We start from the raw sequence: 19354 nt of genomic DNA, 5'->3' as shown, positions 1-19354 counted from the left end.
AACAGATCAATATATTTGAGAGGTTACAATATCCTAGCAATAATTAATGTGTATCATATGTATAACAATCATTCTGCTTTTTTGTGTGACAAAAAAATCACGTGAGATAGTATTATCGATTAATAAACATGTATAATCATAAAAAGAAGGAATCCTATTTTTCTCCACATCTCTCGTTTTAAAATTTGCTGACTCAGGATTATATCGAAAGATTACAAGTATAACCGGTACAACTACTTTCATGAAAACAACTTAATGCGTATATCCATGTGTAGTAAAAGATATCCGTTTAAAGTGGGGGTATGTGTATGTGTTAGGTGAAGTAGATACGTGCCGATCGGCGCCCACTGCATGACGATCAGTCTACTAACTGCGCGCAACATAAAACAAGCAGAATCATCTTACATTCGAGAAGGCGAATCTGAAAATCAAGAAAGATGCCTAACATAGATCCAGAAGTGCTCAAAACATTCGGCTTTTGGGGCAGTATCCTGGTCCTGAAACTGCTGGCGATGTCGCCGTTAACTGCACGACAACGAATGCGAAAGAACGTGGGTAACAAAAATAGCCGTAAGATAAGATAGTCATATTATGTCCATGATTTTTTTTCCGTATAAAAGTCGTCTCCAAAAACCTGGTCTCTTAACAAATAGTTGAAAATATAAAACATTTTTTATTTCGAGGCTATATATCACTATTATTAAACGCTGAACTTGAAGCGGAAAGTAACTTAAGTAAACATATGTGAGTTTTTTCAACGAAAAATTGTCAAAATTCTTTTGTTTCAGTTCTAAATATACGTACATATTTTTCTTAACCAAATTAGCAAGGAGACAGATGTCGTGTTCCGTTTTAGCATCAGAATCTGTTAGCTAGAATGAAACTGATTGTAATCAATTGTTGCAGGTATTCGCAAATCAAGAGGATGTTTCGTTCGGAGCCAAAGGCAAGGTGGCTTACGATGATCCAGATGTGGAACGTATGCGCAGAGCACATTTGAACGATCTCGAGAATATTCTGCCCTGGTTCATAATCACGTACCTCTGGCTAACAACAAAACCTTCGCCATGGTTGGCCAATATTCTGATACGAACCTTCGTACTTTCCCGTATAGCTCATACTCTGTCGTATACATTTTTAAAACAACAACCTTTGAGAGCGATAGCATTCTTCATAGCATTTGGAGTTACGGGTTACGAAGCATTCCAGACATTTTTACACTATTGCTAATTTTTACATAAGAACCTCTCTAACGTGGTCTGAATACACGTCAAATAAACACAATAGCAACACAACAACGAATTACGTAATAATAACGACACATTTTTCGTATTTGGAGGTAAAAAAATGTTCGTTATGTCTACAGAGATATATGTTGTATATGTATATATATGGATATATATATCTACAGAGAGAAATATTGTATGTTGAATCTGAAAATATATTGTATGAAAATGTAACACATATATTTCTTTCATAGAAGAAACATAAGCCATATTAAATGTGCAATATTTTTGTACATGTATTAAATAAATGAAAAACTTTATCCGTGGACATTCTTTATTAACGGAATTAAATGAAGTCATGTGCTATAAAATTACCTAACATTTCTTGTAAACCATTCCCATTTGCATTGCGCACACGAAATTCAATCTGTAAAATCTGTGCATTGGGCACACGTATAGCTTTCAACCGCGCAAGCGTTTCAACGCACTTCGAAAGCGCATACGCGAACTTTATCGTACGTGGTCGTCATGACGGCATCGCGACGCCGACAAACGCGGGAACGTCAGACGTCGCGACGCGCTGGTAACGTGCTAGTCGTCGGTGCCGCGCGGTTATTCGACAATCGATCATGCTTTGATCCGCGTCCGCGTCGCGTTAAAATCGCAATTAAGCCCTTTAGTTATCGCGGTGCGACGTTAATGCAAAATTATGCTGAATTATAAACGTTTACGAGAACCAGTAATCACTGCTCGGTTTTCTTGCGCGATGAGGATCGATACCAGAAGCGTAGAGTGATCAAGAAACACGATCACAGGTGGGTGTGAAACTTTCTGAAATCTGATATAACGATAATGAAAATTGCACATAATATATAAGATTAGAAATTTTCATTTATAACGAAGTAAATGACTGACTTTTAGGATGTGACATGTACCTTAAAATATTTCTTTTTTATCGCGCGTGACGTATATTTTGCCCAACACTATGCGCATTTAATTTTCTATTAGGTACTCCATATCATTTTAGTTTCAAGTTCTTCATATCTTTTTTTCTTCTATCGTAAATTGCACATGCATAAAAGTGCATTGTGTGGAAAATAAGCAGAGTTCAGGCGCCAGCGGCTGAAGAATGCAGGAGAAATTCCTTATCTTATATCCATGCAATTTTCTCCTTTGTTCCGACGACAAACACGGATCCCCGAGTTACACGCGAATAGAATCAAGCTCAAGCAGGTCATTCCTGTACCTGCACCTCGATTTCCGTGAGGATCATGTTTTTTTCTTTTAGCGTGAACAGAAAAGCCAGCTGAACGATTCTTTCTCACGTGCAACGGTTTGCATAGGGTGGCAGGAGTATGTCTTATCGAAGATTGGAATAAGTTTCTAACTTCTTTATGCTAGCGATTTCTTAAAAGATTGGCTAAAAACTAAATCTGTTTTCTTAATCAGCCTCATCATTTGTATTAATAATTAATTAAGAACATTATCTAACAGCCTATACAGCCCGATTTCAATAAACGACTTAAAAATCGAGGAAAATGTTCTTTTTTATAGGAAATTACTTTGTATTAATTACATATATTATTTTAATTTTATATTTTAATTATTTTATATATTAATTCCTTAAATTAACAATGTGTTTTTAGTACGTTGACATTTTCCAGCGCCCGTAATACCGTAACGTGTTTGTCAACAGTGTATCAATGTTTGTCTACTTTCCGGAGCTTTAGACATAATGAAATTTTCTCACGAACGGTGCATTTGGACAGAGTATGTACGTGTAGAGAAGTTTCTTAGTTAAAACTCCCCACATTCTCTAATTAAAAATTTTCGCGTTTTTATGGAAATATCGATTGCGCAATTAATTAACATTCCTATGGATGCACGAATGTTCATTTGTTTTGTTTTATGAATTTTTATCGCACGACGTACCGTGCAGTATTGTGATACGATTATGACGTATAAAATTATACGTACGACGTATAAATCGTGCGTGCGTGCAATCGTGTGTGTGTGTGTGTGTGTGTGTGTGTGTGTATGTGTGTATGTATTACGCTGTTAATTTGCAATAATGACGTTGATGCGAATAGATAAATCTCTTCATTGTTTCATCAATACTAGCCGTGGTAACCACATCTAGGACATATAGATTGCACACGAACACATATACTCCAAAGATGCACGTCTTATCAGTGAAGTATCAAATGAAGAGAAGACAGTCCAATGCACGCGGTCAGTTAATTAACCCATTTATGTTCTTCATCAAGTTCTGACCGATATTAACGACGCGAGTTATAAAACAGCTTATTTATATTCGGAACGGACAATAATTACACTGCAGAATTTTTTTAAATTCAACCCGTTTAAAAAATATGTAGTCTTTTCATAAAACGCATATTACAAAGGAACTAACATTTTTTTCCAGCTTTGTCGAAATCTCAACTAATTTTTCTGCTAAAAAAAAAGCGGCTTCTTTTCACAAAAGGGCTAAATTACAGCCTGTGGCATACACACATAATTTACCGGTCATTCTATTGTCCCAAGATCGTAGGTCGGTTGGACACTTTATTGAATATCGCAAATATTAATTAATTGATGACGTTACTCTATGCAAGCGGCATGCACATGATTACAAAGCGGTGTATCGACCACGTACTGGTCCCTAAAGGCAGTTTAAGCACAAGGGACCGTAAGCGTTTGCCGGGTGCATGCCTGCGGCGAGATAGATGCACGCGGTGCATCGTGTACACGCGGTTATCGATAATCGTGTCAATTTTCCGTGTCGCGTGGTCACGCCTTATACGTGCGTGCCATCCGAAATTGCATTTCTCTGTATCGGCTGTCACGGCGAGCGACGCGTACCGGTGGCTACGATTCAATTTGTACCGGGATTAGTACCAAGATTCTAATCACGTTTGAGGTGGGTGCGCGTCCACCCTTTACAAACGAGGAATGGTCGACAAACCCGCCTCGTTGCCAAAGTTGTTTGTCGTCAAAGTGGAGCGAGCTACTCTAGCTTTTTTTTTCGTAAACTGAACTGACTTCTCGTTAGTTAAAATCAGAGATATTTTTTTCTGATATATAAGGACCGAGAAAGTTTTTTCTTTTTCTTTCTTTCCTTCTTTCTAAAATATTTTATGCACAAACTCTTCAAAAATGCATTTCTTAAATTCGGAGATTATCAAAAAGAAATCCAGATTACAGGGCGACGATAAGACGATGGCATAAATCGAGAACCACTGTCGATGTCTGCGTTTTAGTGTCATGGTCGTATATGTGACGGGACATGCTCTCGTTGTACAAAGCGCACGCGAGAGATCTCGGGGCGTTTTGGTCCGGAGTTAACTCTCCGATATTTATCACTGTATTAAGAATTCCCCGCAGACTCTCGACGACCGATAGAGGAACGAAACGGTTCGTGACATCATAGGCTGCAAATGCACATTCGCGGCTTATCCCTGCCCAGACGACCCCGACGCGAAATTCGTATGACCGCTTTTGGCGCGGTGCATGTGCACACAATCAGGACGTATGAAAACGTCGTACTTGAGAGCCCGTAGGTAATCCTTGAGAGAGAAGGCTCGGTGACGAACGCGAGCGTTTTGGATTGTCATAAAAAGATACCGCAGAGTTCTGACACAGCTTGCACAGCTCGCCCTTGGAAGAAAGGTCGAATCATGTTATAAGGTACATCGTCCAAAGAGAAAAAACGACCGACCTGAAGGATTTCGCGAGATGGATCGTAATGCAGTACCGGAACAGTACATCCATTGTGACTGTGCAGCGTGATTACACGTGCGCGTTAAATAACCACGTTATGATTTCACGTCCGATGACTTCATGGGTGCCTATATAACTCGCGTTATTTAACGATACGGTCGTTTCGCGTTTAGACATTACAGGCCGACGTGAATTAAAACGTTTAAAGCCGGAACAGTGTCTGATTCGCGAAAGAAACTATAGATATTCTAATAAACTACGAACACGAGGAAAATATCATATTCGCGCAGCCTCGTATAGTTTTGCGTCGATTAAAGTTAATGTTTCCGAAAATTGCCGCGCTTCCGGAATATGTCGATTGTAGCACTTGTAAAGGATTTCGGGACTAATAATATAATAAATTCGAAGCATTCCTAATCACTGGAAGGGCGTCGCTTTTCAAGACGCGCCGTCTGGTTCTCTCTGACGTCGACGTAACGACGCGTCAGCGAGGAGGTCAGGCTGCATCGCTTCGTCTTAGGAGCGCAATTACAAAAGTTTCCCTTTTAACGTTAATTAATGAGAGAGTCCGCCGTACCGTACTTCATTATGGCGCTATCCATTACGGAGGTGGCCTCTTCTCTCAAGTTGGGCATGCTTTCAATTCTCCTCCCCCGGGAGAAAGACCGTGCCAAACTGATTTACGAAGAGCGATCGACTTTTTCTTCAACTCGCATAAAATTACCCCCGTTAACCATAAGCATCCGCCGGCGGTTCGTCTCGTTTTGCGAAACGCGCGATTTCGGTACGCGGAGCACGCAACACGCGTGCCGACATTTCGCGAAATCGATCGCTGGTTAAGGCATCCTCGGCCGCGAGTCATTTTCTGGAATTCGATCATGTCCTTCTAGAAAAACGTAAGTGGATCGATACTGCTTTCAGGCTACAAGGAATGAATAATCACATATGTTGCGTATGACTTCGTATACGAGCCCAGAAAGGTCATCAGGAATAATCAGAAATGGCTTTAAGGTTTTCTGCCTCTAGGCTGTAACGAAATGAGGCGCCGGGGCTTAGATTTGCAAACTTAAACTCGCTAATTGCGTCAAAAATTTAAAATAACATTAATTCATTTTTAAGTTACTACTCTTATTTTATGCAATTAAGAATGGCGTTCACGCGCGAGGCTAAGGTCAGCGAAAGGTCCATTATCTCGGAGAACGCGAAGAAAATAAATGACAGTAACGTTTACAGTGAGCTCAAATGACATGTACATTCGTTCCCGGTACACGGATGACGCGTTCGATCGGTTACCGGTTCGCCTACAGATTTCGACGCATTCGCCAAATACGGCGCATCGAAGTCGAACCCGAGAAGCCGCACGCCGTCTGGTTTTCTACCCACGCCGTGACCCGTCGTCGCTTTTTACGGGAAACACGAACAAACGGGCGTGGTGCTTTCGCTCTTTAAGTGAAATGGTCCACGGATGCGCTGGCCTGCACGAATGACTAACTTTTAGCAGATCGCTCGTGATAGCTATCGAGTTATAGTTTACAAATTTTTGATATACATAAAAAAAAAATAAAAGTCTAAAATTGTCAACTGATATAATTCCATGCTCGGTTAAATATAAAAAGATATACAGAGTTGGATATAGGAAGATATATAGAGTTGAACATAGAAAGATATACAGAGTTATTTTTGGTGCTCGTTTGATGACCTTTAGATAACGGCTATATAATGCAAATAGAGACGAGGAGTCAGTTAAATTACTGTTACCGTTAGGCGAAGTTAGTACAAAAGTCACCATAAGTAAATCAGTTTATACTTCAATTCAATTGTTACTACGGTCGTCTGCATCTCTTCATGCAATATGGAATAGATCCCGACGCTATTTGTCATACGGTATCAACCCCGGCTGGTTCTATAATGTCTAACGATAATAACTTCGTTCATGTAACGACGCGTTTCATTACGTATGTGTACCGCAATCACCGTAAAGAACAAGCGTTTATTAAAGTTAATTTATACTACTTTAGAGTATAAGTGTACGTGAGCATTTTTTTTGTAACGACACACCTCACGCATCGTTAACGCCCACGAATGGACTTTACGTCTCAAAGCGAGCGTGTTAATATTTCAATCAAATAAGAAAATTATTCGCCCGATTTATTTCCAAGGACGTATGTAATACGGCAGGAAACAAATATTACACAAGCATAAATGACTTAAACATTTCTGCTTGTAGTGTAGCGTGTCTCTTTATATATTTTTAAAACGTTTGAAACGTTTTTCTTTCATCTTGATGTGTAATTGACTTACAATTAACTCGTAAATTGATTTATAATTTGAGCGATGATTTTCATATTATCGCATTTTCTTCCTTACGATCGAATCAGTGTCTATTGAACATAACAATAAAAGATACTTAGCATTCTTTAGACTTATCTCGGAGATCCTATCACAGATCGTAATAATCTTACTCTGTTATCTATTTATATAAATTGTATTTAATTATATGAAGAAATGAAGTCGCTAAAACTTTTCGTATCAAGAAGTTTTTTTTATCGGCTGCGTGTTACAATTCAACGTACACTGACGATAACGATAACAAGAAAATAAAGACATTCTATTATTTACAATTGTTGTGATTAAATAATTTACAATAATTATTCAAAGTATATTATTTGAATCGAGAAAAAATCTATCCATTCCTCATGAACGAATTCGTTTTATGGTAATCGACGAGAGAGATTGCCCTCTTGAGAGAATCGTGACTCGTTAAAAGTGTCTCATTTGAAATAACTAACTGTCTCAATTGTCTCTAAATAATGGACATTGGTGACACTTGCCCGTCCGTCCGGGAGGAAACACCGGCTACGATCGTCGTCGTAGTTTTTCAGCCTACGTCATCGCTCGGTTTACGCCGTGGCATCACGATGGACCGGTTCTGCGAAGGTGCCCCCACCGATTTCTCCATCGCGTTCGCGGCGCTCGCGGGTCCGCAATTTTTCTCGCTGCAAAATGTTGAAAGAAAGAACCTGATGACCCTGCGTGTATGAATCATTGCGCGAAGCTTTTATAGAAATAAGTATCAAGATGAAACTTTTGATTCGCGCGTAGGATAACACGCCTTTATAGGACTTCCTCATCTTTTACCGATCGTTCTCCATTTTTTGATACTTTTACCGCACAACGATGTGGTTCATATAACATTATTGAGTTGCTATTAATTATATTTTAATTTTTCGTTAATTGTCAGGTATGATAAAAAAATGTATGAAAAAATGTTTGAATTTTTAATATGAAAGAAATATCATCCAACTAAAAGCTACCGTAACAAAATTTAATTGTAAATTTAAATATACGTGTACAAACGCAAAATTGCATTTTGCACAAGTCCATTCATGTTGGAATTTAGTTTGGAATTTCATCCACATAATACGAGAGATCAACAGGTGCACAGACGTGCACACTAACACAGAAAAAATAAAAAGATCACATCCTGCGTTTGTGTGTTACGTAACGCGTACGCCGATGCGTGTACGCGCACATGTGCACGAAGTGCGCGTCTACATTCACGAGTTGATGTAACGTTAAATGCCTGCAGTAATACTCATTGCGTGCAATGGAAAGTAATAGAAAAAGTAACGATAAAATGTCTTTGATATTATTTTGCTTCATCATGCTTCATATTAAATTTAACCGAAATATAATGCGTTCACGTTTCGACATATCTAAGAATTTGAAGTATCTCAAAATATCAAAGGACAATTCTCTTGTTGACAAATCTTTAATAACACGAGCATTTTGCGTCGTTCGAGCGTTGGAATTCGACCACTGACTAGGTTTATTAGAATTCGACATTGACGTATAAACGTGTTCGCGGCGCGCGTATATACGCTATCGCGCTGTGCAAATATGTGCGCGACGAAGAGAAGTCGCAGATAAGCCGCGAGAGAAAGAAAGACGGACTCTAATCTGGCAGTACATCGTAACAAAATAAGCGATACACCTGGTAGCGACGGTGTGTGTTGTGTACGCGCGTGTTCATGGGTCACGCATTCTAACACGCGTTGCCGGTCGTGAACAATACGCGAATACGTCCCACGTCGCGAGACCAGGAGCGTGTGGGACACACGAGGATGGGTGGCAACGTCCCACGCCGAACGAATGGGCCACGTACGGGCGAACGTGCAGAGGCTCCGTCACATCGCGGAAAGTAGGGGTGCCGCGGTGTTCTCCAGGCATAAAAGATCCATGGTTGGTGTATGTCAGTGTCAGTGACGGGAGAGAGGAACGCGGTGAGGAACGGTGGAGAACCGTGTGGTCACCTAGACCAGCGGCAGCGAGTAACCGCCGATGCCACATCGACTCGCGGTATCGGACCGAGAACATCGGTCCGCATCTCTCACAATCGTGAATTTCGGAGCCGGCATAGTCCCGAGTAGTGACCGAAGAGAAAGACAGAGAGTTTCGCAGTTTACGAGCGAGCGAGAGGAAGCCACGCGCGAAGCTCGCGCATATATCTGACGCGGGCGAGAAAGTTCCGAGGATCATATAGAAGAAACGAGTTTGTAAACGAGGCCGGTCACAGGCCGAGCTTCAGTTCGTCTGAGAGACTCAAGAGTGGCGCGAGCGCGTGCGAGCGAGCGGTGTAACGTAGTTAAGACTGAGTGCCTATGATAAACGGTTGTGCGATAAGCGGGAGCTCTTTTGTATTTAGAATCTAGGTCTTTAAAAGATTGACGGTAAAGTTAAACAGTGATTGAAAAATTAACGCGGTCGATAGTGGGTGCGCATTTTAAAAACTTTTTCTCAGTTTTTATCGCATTTACAACGATCACGAGTCTTTTGCGCTTGTGTGAAAAATTGTTGTCGAATAATCGAGCTGTGAAGACGACCGAAAATACATAGCGATGACTATTCACAAGAAAGGCAAGGTGTCAAAGATGAAGAATGCCGGAGCCGAGAAGAACGTGGCGACGACCTCGACGACGTCGGACGTGGCGACAACGGAGACAGTCGAGGTTGTATCCTCGACCAGCGTGGAGGAGTCGAGTCAGGTGAAGAAGAGCAAATCTAAAAGTAGCATGGTGGAAGTCACGAGCTCCAGTCGCGAGGTCATCATGGATTCCAAAGGTAACATTATCAAAGTTATCGAGACACCTCCGCAGACTATTCAACAGAACTCGTCCAGCCGAAGGACCGGAAAAAGCTCTCAAGACTTTATAGCCGGGGAGCAGGTGCAATCGATTAAGCAAGCGAAGACGACGCACGAGATTCCACGCGAGCACGCGACGTCTCTTTCGGAAAGTCGGGCAATTCAAGGAGAAGCGACTGAACGAGCCAGCCAATCTATGCAGGCGCAAAGTCAAAGCGTATCCCATTCAATGGTTCAGCAGTCGAGCTCCTCGAGCGTCTTGGTTGAGAGTTCATCAGCGGGCGAGGATCACAGCGAACATCGTTCCACCGTTGTGGTTTCTCACGACATTAAAAATGCGGCTCACGCTCCCGTACTTCAGACATCGTCAAGGTCGACCGAGAGTACTCACGTGAGTAGCGAGACGAGCGAAGCCGTAATGAAGGATGGGCAGACGGTGTCGAGCACCATGAGAATTCGCGAGACGGGAGAAAAAATCGATGACAATGGCAGGATGATGTCCACGTCGAGCCGGGAAGTTGACAGCGAGCATACGGTCACACCTTCTAACGTAACTGTCATTAAAAATACCGATGATATCAAGAGAACTGGCGATAAGAGTACGCGCAGCGATTCAAAACTGGAGAGATCGAACATAGAGATATCGACACGTTGCAACAAGCCCGGCCAATCCACGTGGGATGGCACGTTCGTTTACGAGAAGCCTGCCACTCCTAAGGGCAAAAATGCCGTTGATAAAACGGTATCCGTAAGTTCCAAAATTCATGGCGATACGAAAGACAGTGAAACGAGCACGAAAATCACTCAAGAAGCATCGACCGAAGAAGCATCGTTTATCGATCAGATCGTATCTTCGAGTTCAAGTGTGACTCGAGATTCAAAAACGGTAGTCGACGAAAATCAACGATCCACGACGACTCATCTTCGTGATATCACGTCGGAGAAGGCCACCGAGAAGGCAGACACTACCGATTTCGGCGAAAAATCTCCGAAACGACCGGTTCGTCACTCGAAACCCGGCGACTCGACGTGGGACGGAAGCTTCCTCGTGGAGAAAATTACGACGCAGCCAAAACGGCGTAACGATTCCGACGTCAACGTGTTCCATCACGGTCGCGGCGACGATGTCGTGGAAACGACGCAGAGAAGAGATTTTAAAGAGAAGAGTGCGGACGGTACATACGAGAAGGAGTCATCCGAGACTATGCGCGTCGTAAAAGGTGTCACGGACAGCACCAGATTCATATCCGAAGAGCGACATGATGTAAGCAGAGAGAGTTCGATTCGTGTCGACGGCACGCCGTCGAGTAAGGACGAGCACTCTGCTCGCGTATCCAGCTCGTCGCAAAGAAGGCCCGGCGATTCCTCATGGAACGGCGAGTTTGTCTACGAAAAGTCGCAAGATGACGTGAAGACGCATCCATCGGACGTCACCGTCGTGCGCAGAACGGAGAAGAGTCATGATTCCGTGGATGTTCAAGATGTCAGCGAAGAACAGAACGTTGCTGAATCGGTTTCCACATCTTACATCGTCGAATACGCGATTTCCAGCGACAAGAAGAACGTTGAGAAGGTCACGTCGGTATCCGAGGCGATTTTGGAGGAAGACGGTCCTGAGGATAGAATCACGCGCGGTCCTGAGAGTCCGGAGAGACAGACAAAAGTAGACACGACCTCGCGCTGTTACAAGCCCGGTCAGTCTACTTGGGATGGCACCTTCGTCCACGAGCGACCAGTGACACCTGACCGTCGTCGAAGACCGGAAGATAGACGTGCGGTAAAAACCGTCGATATTCGGGATGTTACGGAAGACAATTCGATCAATGAAGCGGACGTCACGAGCACTTCCTACATCGTCGAGCATTCATCGAGCCAGCAGAGTTTCTCGGACGTCAGGGATGCCAATATGATGTCCACGATGTACGAGACAGTCGTTTACGAAGGACGTCCTGTTGAAACGACGATTAGATTCGACGGATTTGGAGATACATCGCGAGGCAAAGTTTCAACGACGGAACGTCGGACTAGTCCGTCTCCACGACCCAGAAGTCCGGAGAAGATACCGAAAGATAGAGATCTGCGAAGTACCAAACCCGGATCGTCTACGTGGGATGGAACTTTCGTAGTGGAAAAATCGCAAGAGAAGAAGAGACCACCTAGCAGAGAATCCATTGATGGTAGGCTACCGGATAAACATTCGGCTGATGGCAAAAAAACACTCGTGGATACCTCGAAGAAACACATTAGCGAAACGGCTCTCGATCTCCGAGATGTCACACAGAATGTATCTAGCACGTCAGAGATCGCGGAAAGTTCCGTCGTTATGGAACAATCGAGGATGCACGAAAGCTACACGGATTCCTCCAATCTCGATTTCTCAACGACTTCCGTCGAAACTGTTATTATTCACGACGGTCAGCCGGCAACGACGCAAAAAACAGTGACTATTCAAGAAGGCTTCCAAAGCGTCGCCAAGAGGCTGCCTAGTAGTGACGTAATAACTACTACCGACGTTAAAGAGACCACTGTTAAAAGCCTCGAGAAGAAGGAGCCTGGCGCGGACGATAGAAGTTACCGACCTCTGAAACCAGGCTCGTCGACGTGGGACGGATCGTTCGTGTACGAGAAATCAAAAGAGAGAAGACCAAGCGATAAAAAGTCACCGAAAGATGTATATGAAACTGTGGATAAACAAAGTCCAATTAAAGAAAAACCGACCGGCAATATTGATCGCAGAACTGTTACAATATTGGACACATCTAAAGATATAACGACTGCCGATCATTCTACGAGCTCTGTCACGGTCGAACAAACTTTCGTCGCGGATTCGGAGACATACGATTCTTCAAATATATCAAAAATTTTTATCAAAGGAAGCGCAGAAGATAAAATACATGAAATCGATTATGAAAAGCCGAGACAGCTGCTCGACGGAAAACCTAAGCCATCGCCTCGACAACATCCGGAAGACATTAAAGAGCCTAAACATGAAAAACCGGAAAAAAGTCCGGTGGACAGAACGCATCGACCATCGAAGCCGGGCGCCTCCACCTGGGACGGATCGTTCGTGTATGAGAAACCAGAAGAGAAAAGACCAGATCGAAAGATACCAAAAGATACAGCTGTAATTGTAGATAAACGAACCCCAACTAAAGGAAAACCGAGTGACATTGCTGATCACAGAGCATCTATTACGATTTTGAACACATCGAAAGATGTGTCGAGCTCTGCCGATTATACTACAAGCTCCGTGACGGTCGAGCAAACGTATGCCACCGATTCAAAGACATATGACTTGTCAAATGTATCCAAAATTTATATCAAAGACAGTTCGGAGGATAAAGTACATCCGATCGATTATGAGAGACCGAAACAGCCCTCCGGCGAAAGACCTAAACCGTCGCCTCGACAACGCCCAGAAGATACTACGGAGTCTAAAGACGAAAAGCCGCAGAAAAGTCCGGTGGACAGAACGCATCGACCGTCGAAGCCGGGCGCCTCCACCTGGGACGGTTCCTTCGTGTACGAAAAACCGCAAGATTCGCGAAAGAAACCGACGAGTGATGAGCCAGCCGAGATCAAGCAGAAGCCGGCAGACGAACGAAGACCGATTGAGAAAGAAAAAAAACCAGTAGATCGGAAAGAGAAAGCGATGCCGACTCCGATTTCGCGAAAACCCACGGACAAGGAAACGCCGAGGGACGTCACTGAAATCAGATATATCGAAGATGTCGCGGATATCACACAGGCAGATATCACGCGTACATCCGAAGTGCTTCAGCAGTCTTATGTAATCGATCAGTCTTCGAGATTCACTTCTGTGCAAGACGTGCGCGATGTTACGGACAAGCGTGTCGTCACTGAATTTACGACGGACGTGCGCAAGGATGTGGTGAGTAATTGCGAGACGTTAAAATGTTCTTTATTAGCTGTCTACGCAGGAAATTGCTAAAAACTACGACTCATCGAGTTTTCCAGGATAATATACTTCAACGTGTATCCCTGTTTCAATATTTATTTCCACAAGTATGCTCAAATACTGAAAAATTTAAATTTTCTATTTTTGACACTGATACACTTGAGTTTTCGATACATTAACTTCTCGACAATGTCCATATGTCAGTAGGCAGATTTAAAAGCCTCATCGAGACACTTTGAGCACAGTCCTTGCGGAAGAGGCTCGAACGATACGATACTTTCACTTCCAAACCGGGCGAAGGTTGTAGGTTCACGTGTGTGGCGCCGTTGAAAATAAACTTGACGTAATACAGCGATTCGTGGAAGGACGGAAAGGGTTAAGCGCGGTAGAAAAAAAAAGAGAATTCGTTTTGTTAAATCGGCTGCGTTAGAAACAGACAGAATGTGTGTATATATCGCGTTCCTGATATACACACATTTCTGCACGGCTGAGTCCCGGATTCATCGAACTATTGCAAAGCCAACCGAGAGGAAATCGATATTTCACACATGAGAAAACGATTCTACCTCAATCGTTGTATCATAATCTTCTTAAATCGTCAGTATACGTTCCGTATTGCATAATACGGAAACTTATGATGATGATGCATCTTAATATTATCATCGCTGACATAAAATCAATGCGATAACCTCTATTTTCGATTAAAAAGCGAACTTGGACATTTATGTACAGAAGTTATCTTTGTGATAGATATATATTAGCACAATTACTTTACAGTTCAGACTAAACTAAAGGTGATATCTTGTTTTTCCACTTTAACTGATCAATATCAGACTTTAAATATTACGTCAAATAATATTATTACAGATAAACATCAATTTAATTACTGTTGTATTTTATTTATATTATATTTACGTTATTTGTTATAACAATTGGTATGTGAAGATAAATTATTACGATTGTTCACATTTCCGCGAAAAATATCTTTAGAATTGTTTTCGTCGCAGACATGTAAGTGTATAAATCACTTGCAATTAGACTCAATCGAGCATATGCAGAGTAATAATAATTGCATCCAATATGAGCAAATTCGGCAGTGATGTCACCGCTCAATGTAACCAGTTTAATGCACGACCAATTGAATTTTACGCGTGTTCCGCCTCGCTTATCACGGTTGCCTCGTTTAAGTGCTATAGAAATCTTAGTTAAGAGATGCCACGCCGAGAGACACGTGTGCATTGACGTCACTCACGTCGGTTACAGTATCGATAGCAATGGCCGATAACATTAAATAAAATAATAATAGTATAACAAAGTAACAAGTCAGAGTATATTGTTTTACAATACCGTATATATCCAATATATATTCCGATATTTCATATGACTCAATATTGATTTAATCAGTAAATACAAAATCGTAGTATCAACACCGGGTTTTACACTGCGACCGCGTCGCTTCGGCTAAAAGTTATACCTTTTCATAGAAATGTGGATCGATATCGAACATAAAGATAAATGCCACAGATGACACTTCGGACTTTACTGCTATAGCGATAAAATGTTAGCACTCCTAGAAGATTGAAATTTAGAGTTTCAATTTAGAGCTTGTTTCTAACAGAAATAATACTTCATTTTCATTCAAATTTTTGCGTTTAATTTTTTAAATTATCTCTTTCTTTTTATAGAAGAAAATTTTTTCATTTTATTCTGCATGTGTCTATTTTCTTGTAATTAAATAAGTTAAAATTTTGTGTCACGTCCAATAAAATCTTGTTAACGTACATGTTGCTTATTGAAGATTCAGCGAGCATACTTTTCATTGTTAACGGCAGTGAATTTCCTAACTGAAAGATGCTCGGAACAATCTGAAACTTTACGTTCACGTAGCGTCTTACAAATATTAGGATCGGTGCTTCGAAGTTTACGTCATCCAACATCATAGTCTGAATATTCAATGCCTTGCTCACAAGGATAAGACTGAGTTAGATAATTTGCGATAAGTTCGCACGTTTACATCCGCTGAACGAATTAAAAATAGACATTCGTAACTTATTTCGCATCATGCGGAAAGTTCATTTCTTTAAAGCAGCTCGTTCCAATTCTCACAGCCGTGACTTTACTTACGAGGTCTAGAGATGATCGATAAAATGCTTTAGTAAGTTCGCGCTTACACACATGTTTCTCGTGTTACCTCATCTACAGCTTTGTGAATGAATAAATCCAATATCTACAGTTATCTTTTTTTCTATCTTTAAGAAATCAAGATAAAGAAAAACACTTTATGGAATTTATCTGTATTATGATTGCAATTTTCGTGACGTCGCTACTCAAAACAATTCATCCCGATGCTACGTTATACATACGCCCCCGTTGTTTTTGATTGTTCAACATGCAAACAGCTATAGAGAAGCGTGGCCTACTTGCATCGAGACACGATGATACGTACGCGAACACATGCGTGATCGCGTTTACTCGGCGCGATTCAGCATTATTATTTTATGATGACGCAGGCACGCGCAAATGTCTCGTTGTGTCACACATTACGGCATCGATAAATGTGATATTTTATTATCGGCACGCAATCACGTTCATTAAAATTCTTATAAGGCGGAAATTATATTAAACTCGTTCCTACGAAACAGTAGTAATACGGAGGGTCGTTTTTAATGTAAAACTCTTAGACAGACAAAATTATGCTCATCATCAGGAAAACACGTAAAGTTCAAATTATGTAAACGAGCTTCATTATGAGCAACTCTCGATATCGCCGAGGAAGGGCAATCAGCTTAAAGACTCAAGCTACTTAACCCGCTAATTAAATGCCAAAACTTCATCTGATGTGCTTTACGCGAATTACGTTCGAGCGTTAAAAACGGTGCAAAGGATTTGACTAATAATATCTGCAAACGTTGCTTCGTTGTAGAAGTCAAGTTAAAGAGCGAGCGTGCTTGTGAGTATAATGAGCAGCTCCAACAGATCGAAAGTAGACACGTGAAAATTTTTAAACGCATCCATAATGACATAATGCAAACGCGGAACGTTTCAACGTACAACTAAAACCCCGACTGGAATAATATTTTTCTCATAAATTGATTATCAATTCGATATTGTGATATTATATTTCCAGTGTTGACATAAAATTCATAAAAAGTATATATTATTAGACATAGAATTCAATTAATAACCAAAAATGTTAACATTTGTCTACTCTTTACATATACATATATTGATATTTATTCACTAAAACGTAACAATTGTTTATAAAAATCGGAAATTATAAGTAAATGAAATTTCGAGGTCCTCTAGATTCAATAAAAATACGAGGTCTGAAAGTCTCTTAAAATACGTTTATAAAATAAAATTTCTCGTACAGATTATTTGCATTTGCGATAATATCCCTTATAATCTATATTCTGGGGTGATAGCGATGTCGTTAACGAAACTAAATCGCAAAAGTACGGTTCGACGGTTCGACAAGCGCGTTACACGATACGCTGTAAGCGTGCACATAAAAGCGTATACACCGATCTCGTGTTACCTGCATTCCGTCGAACTAAGCATTACCGGCGTTCCTAATCTCGTTCATGCTCGCGGCGCTCATTATGCAGCACGTTTGAAGCTCGTAATGAACGCCCGCGGAAAAACGAAGCCGCATTTACGTCGTTATTGCGCTTCGAAGTCTTCTGCGAACTGCTATCAAGGCGTTTACTGTGTGATTAGCGTGCCAATTGAGTATCATAAATCTTTGTTTTTTTTTAAATAATTATTCTGACATTGACTTTAGGCAAATCGATATAATGTTGCTATGCAGTCGTTATTCGTCACGAGGAAAGTAATAATAAAGTTTGCAGGTGGTAGCCGTAACTGGTCATTTATGTTTGACATTTCCTAACAGCTTATATGCCATATCAATGCACGTACTTTGTTATAGTATCCATTAATGTTACCTATACAACATTAATACCGCAGCTGTAAAATTGTAGGTGTTATTAGAAACGTTATCGGTTTATGTAATAATTAACAGTATAGTTTGCTCGATGCGTGAAAACGTTATTAGCGAAATAATAATTATTGCAAGATAATCGTTGACCAATTCATATTTATTTATTAATCGACTATTTATCCTGCTCTGATATCAATATTAATATCATTATTTAATAAAATCTAAGAAATAGTTAAAAAATGATTTTTGTTGTATTGTTTTAGAGAGATGTTACCGAGTCAACAAAAGAATTTATCGATAAAGAGCAGGTGACTAGTATGGTAGCGCGGGATGTCGTTGACAACACCCGATTCGTTACCATCACTGGTCCGGCATCCCGGTCTCCAGCGGATTTCACGAGGAAACCGTCGCCGGAACAGCCCGGTTACCCTCGTGGAATACCTGGACTCAGGGAGGACGATCGACCGAAATCGATTCCAATTGCTGGAAAGCCCAGAGGACCTCCGCAGCGTGAGAAAAGTCCTCAGCGTCCAACGGAACATGGCAGGTGAATAAAAAAATCAAGTGTCTTCTCTTTTATCTCTTTCATCTACTCGTATTTCTTTTAAATATATCTAAACAGTGAGAAAAAAAAATAAAACAGCGACAATTTATAACTCATCGATATTGATCTCTCAGACCTTCCGAAGTTCGGCCGAAGTCACCTGAAAAGTTTCGGGATCATGTGTCTCCAACTAGGAACCCGCAGCCAGCGGCCGGCAAGCCGAGTCGACCCGAAGAAAAACCCATAGCATCTAGAAAACTCGATAAAGAATCTGGACCCGCGAAACCTAAACCTAGTCGACTTGCCGAGAAGCCTGAAAAACCGAAGAAATCGGAACAGGACAAACCTAAACGTGGAGATCAAAGTCCAGACTCGCTCGACGAGGACGTGGTCTATCCTAAATCAGTGCCGGCACCGGATGTATTGCCGAAAATCCCTCTGAAGGAACAATGCATTTGCGAGCTTTGTACTTGCGGGTGAGTACTTCTTGTGGAGAATATCATTTATATATATATATATATATATATATATATATAAAACCAATAGTTCTCGGCTTTATAGATATAATAATTGAAATACAAATCAATTGAAATAAAAATCGAACGTACGTATGTTATTGGATATTGTTCAAACAATCACGAGAGAAATGTAATACGAAATACAAACGAGAAAGGAATAACGTGAAATTCAAGCAAGAAAGAAAAAAATGTATATAAATCAATGTACGGTAATCTAATCATAATTAATCACAATTACGATTGTGTTGCTGTGTGTACATTAATTTTTACTCGTAGTATAAATTAATGTACGCAGTAACACAATCGTAAGTATAATTAATTACGTTTGTGTTACTGTGTAC

General features: G+C 41.1%; 2 protein-coding genes across 2 annotated transcripts in view; both read left to right on the top strand.

The window, feature by feature from the left end:
• Nucleotides 1-125: 125 nt before the first annotated feature.
• LOC105456990 (microsomal glutathione S-transferase 1) lies at nt 126-1577 on the top strand. Its single transcript, XM_011701377.1, has 3 exons — nt 126-227; nt 318-551; nt 907-1577. The coding sequence occupies exons 2-3, from the start codon at nt 438-440 to the stop codon at nt 1228-1230; spliced, it is 438 nt and encodes a 145-aa protein (XP_011699679.1). The 5' UTR covers nt 126-227; nt 318-437; the 3' UTR covers nt 1231-1577.
• Nucleotides 1578-9200: 7623 nt separating this feature from the next.
• Nucleotides 9201-19354, top strand: part of LOC105456991 (titin) — a 21220-nt gene continuing 11066 nt past the window's right edge. Inside the window, exons 1-3 of the mRNA XM_011701378.1 lie at nt 9201-13981; nt 18215-18498; nt 18630-18971. Coding sequence (XP_011699680.1) covers nt 9845-13981; nt 18215-18498; nt 18630-18971 — 4763 coding nt within the window. The 5' untranslated portion in view covers nt 9201-9844. The remainder of the gene's footprint in view (nt 13982-18214; nt 18499-18629; nt 18972-19354) is intronic.

Source organism: Wasmannia auropunctata, unplaced genomic scaffold (genome assembly GCF_000956235.1).
Source record: "Wasmannia auropunctata unplaced genomic scaffold, wasmannia.A_1.0 LD335427.1, whole genome shotgun sequence".
Taxonomy (NCBI): domain Eukaryota; kingdom Metazoa; phylum Arthropoda; class Insecta; order Hymenoptera; family Formicidae; genus Wasmannia; species Wasmannia auropunctata.
This window is presented reverse-complemented; position numbering and strand designations above follow the sequence as displayed.

Excerpts from the sequence above, each read along its gene's own strand:
- LOC105456990 (XM_011701377.1), top strand. The coding sequence starts at position 438 with ATGCCTAACATAGATCCAGAAGTGCTCAAAACATTCGGCTTTTGGGGC. Across the intron at positions 552-906 it reads GACAACGAATGCGAAAGAAC|GTATTCGCAAATCAAGAGGA; the intron begins GTGGGTAACAAA and ends CAATTGTTGCAG.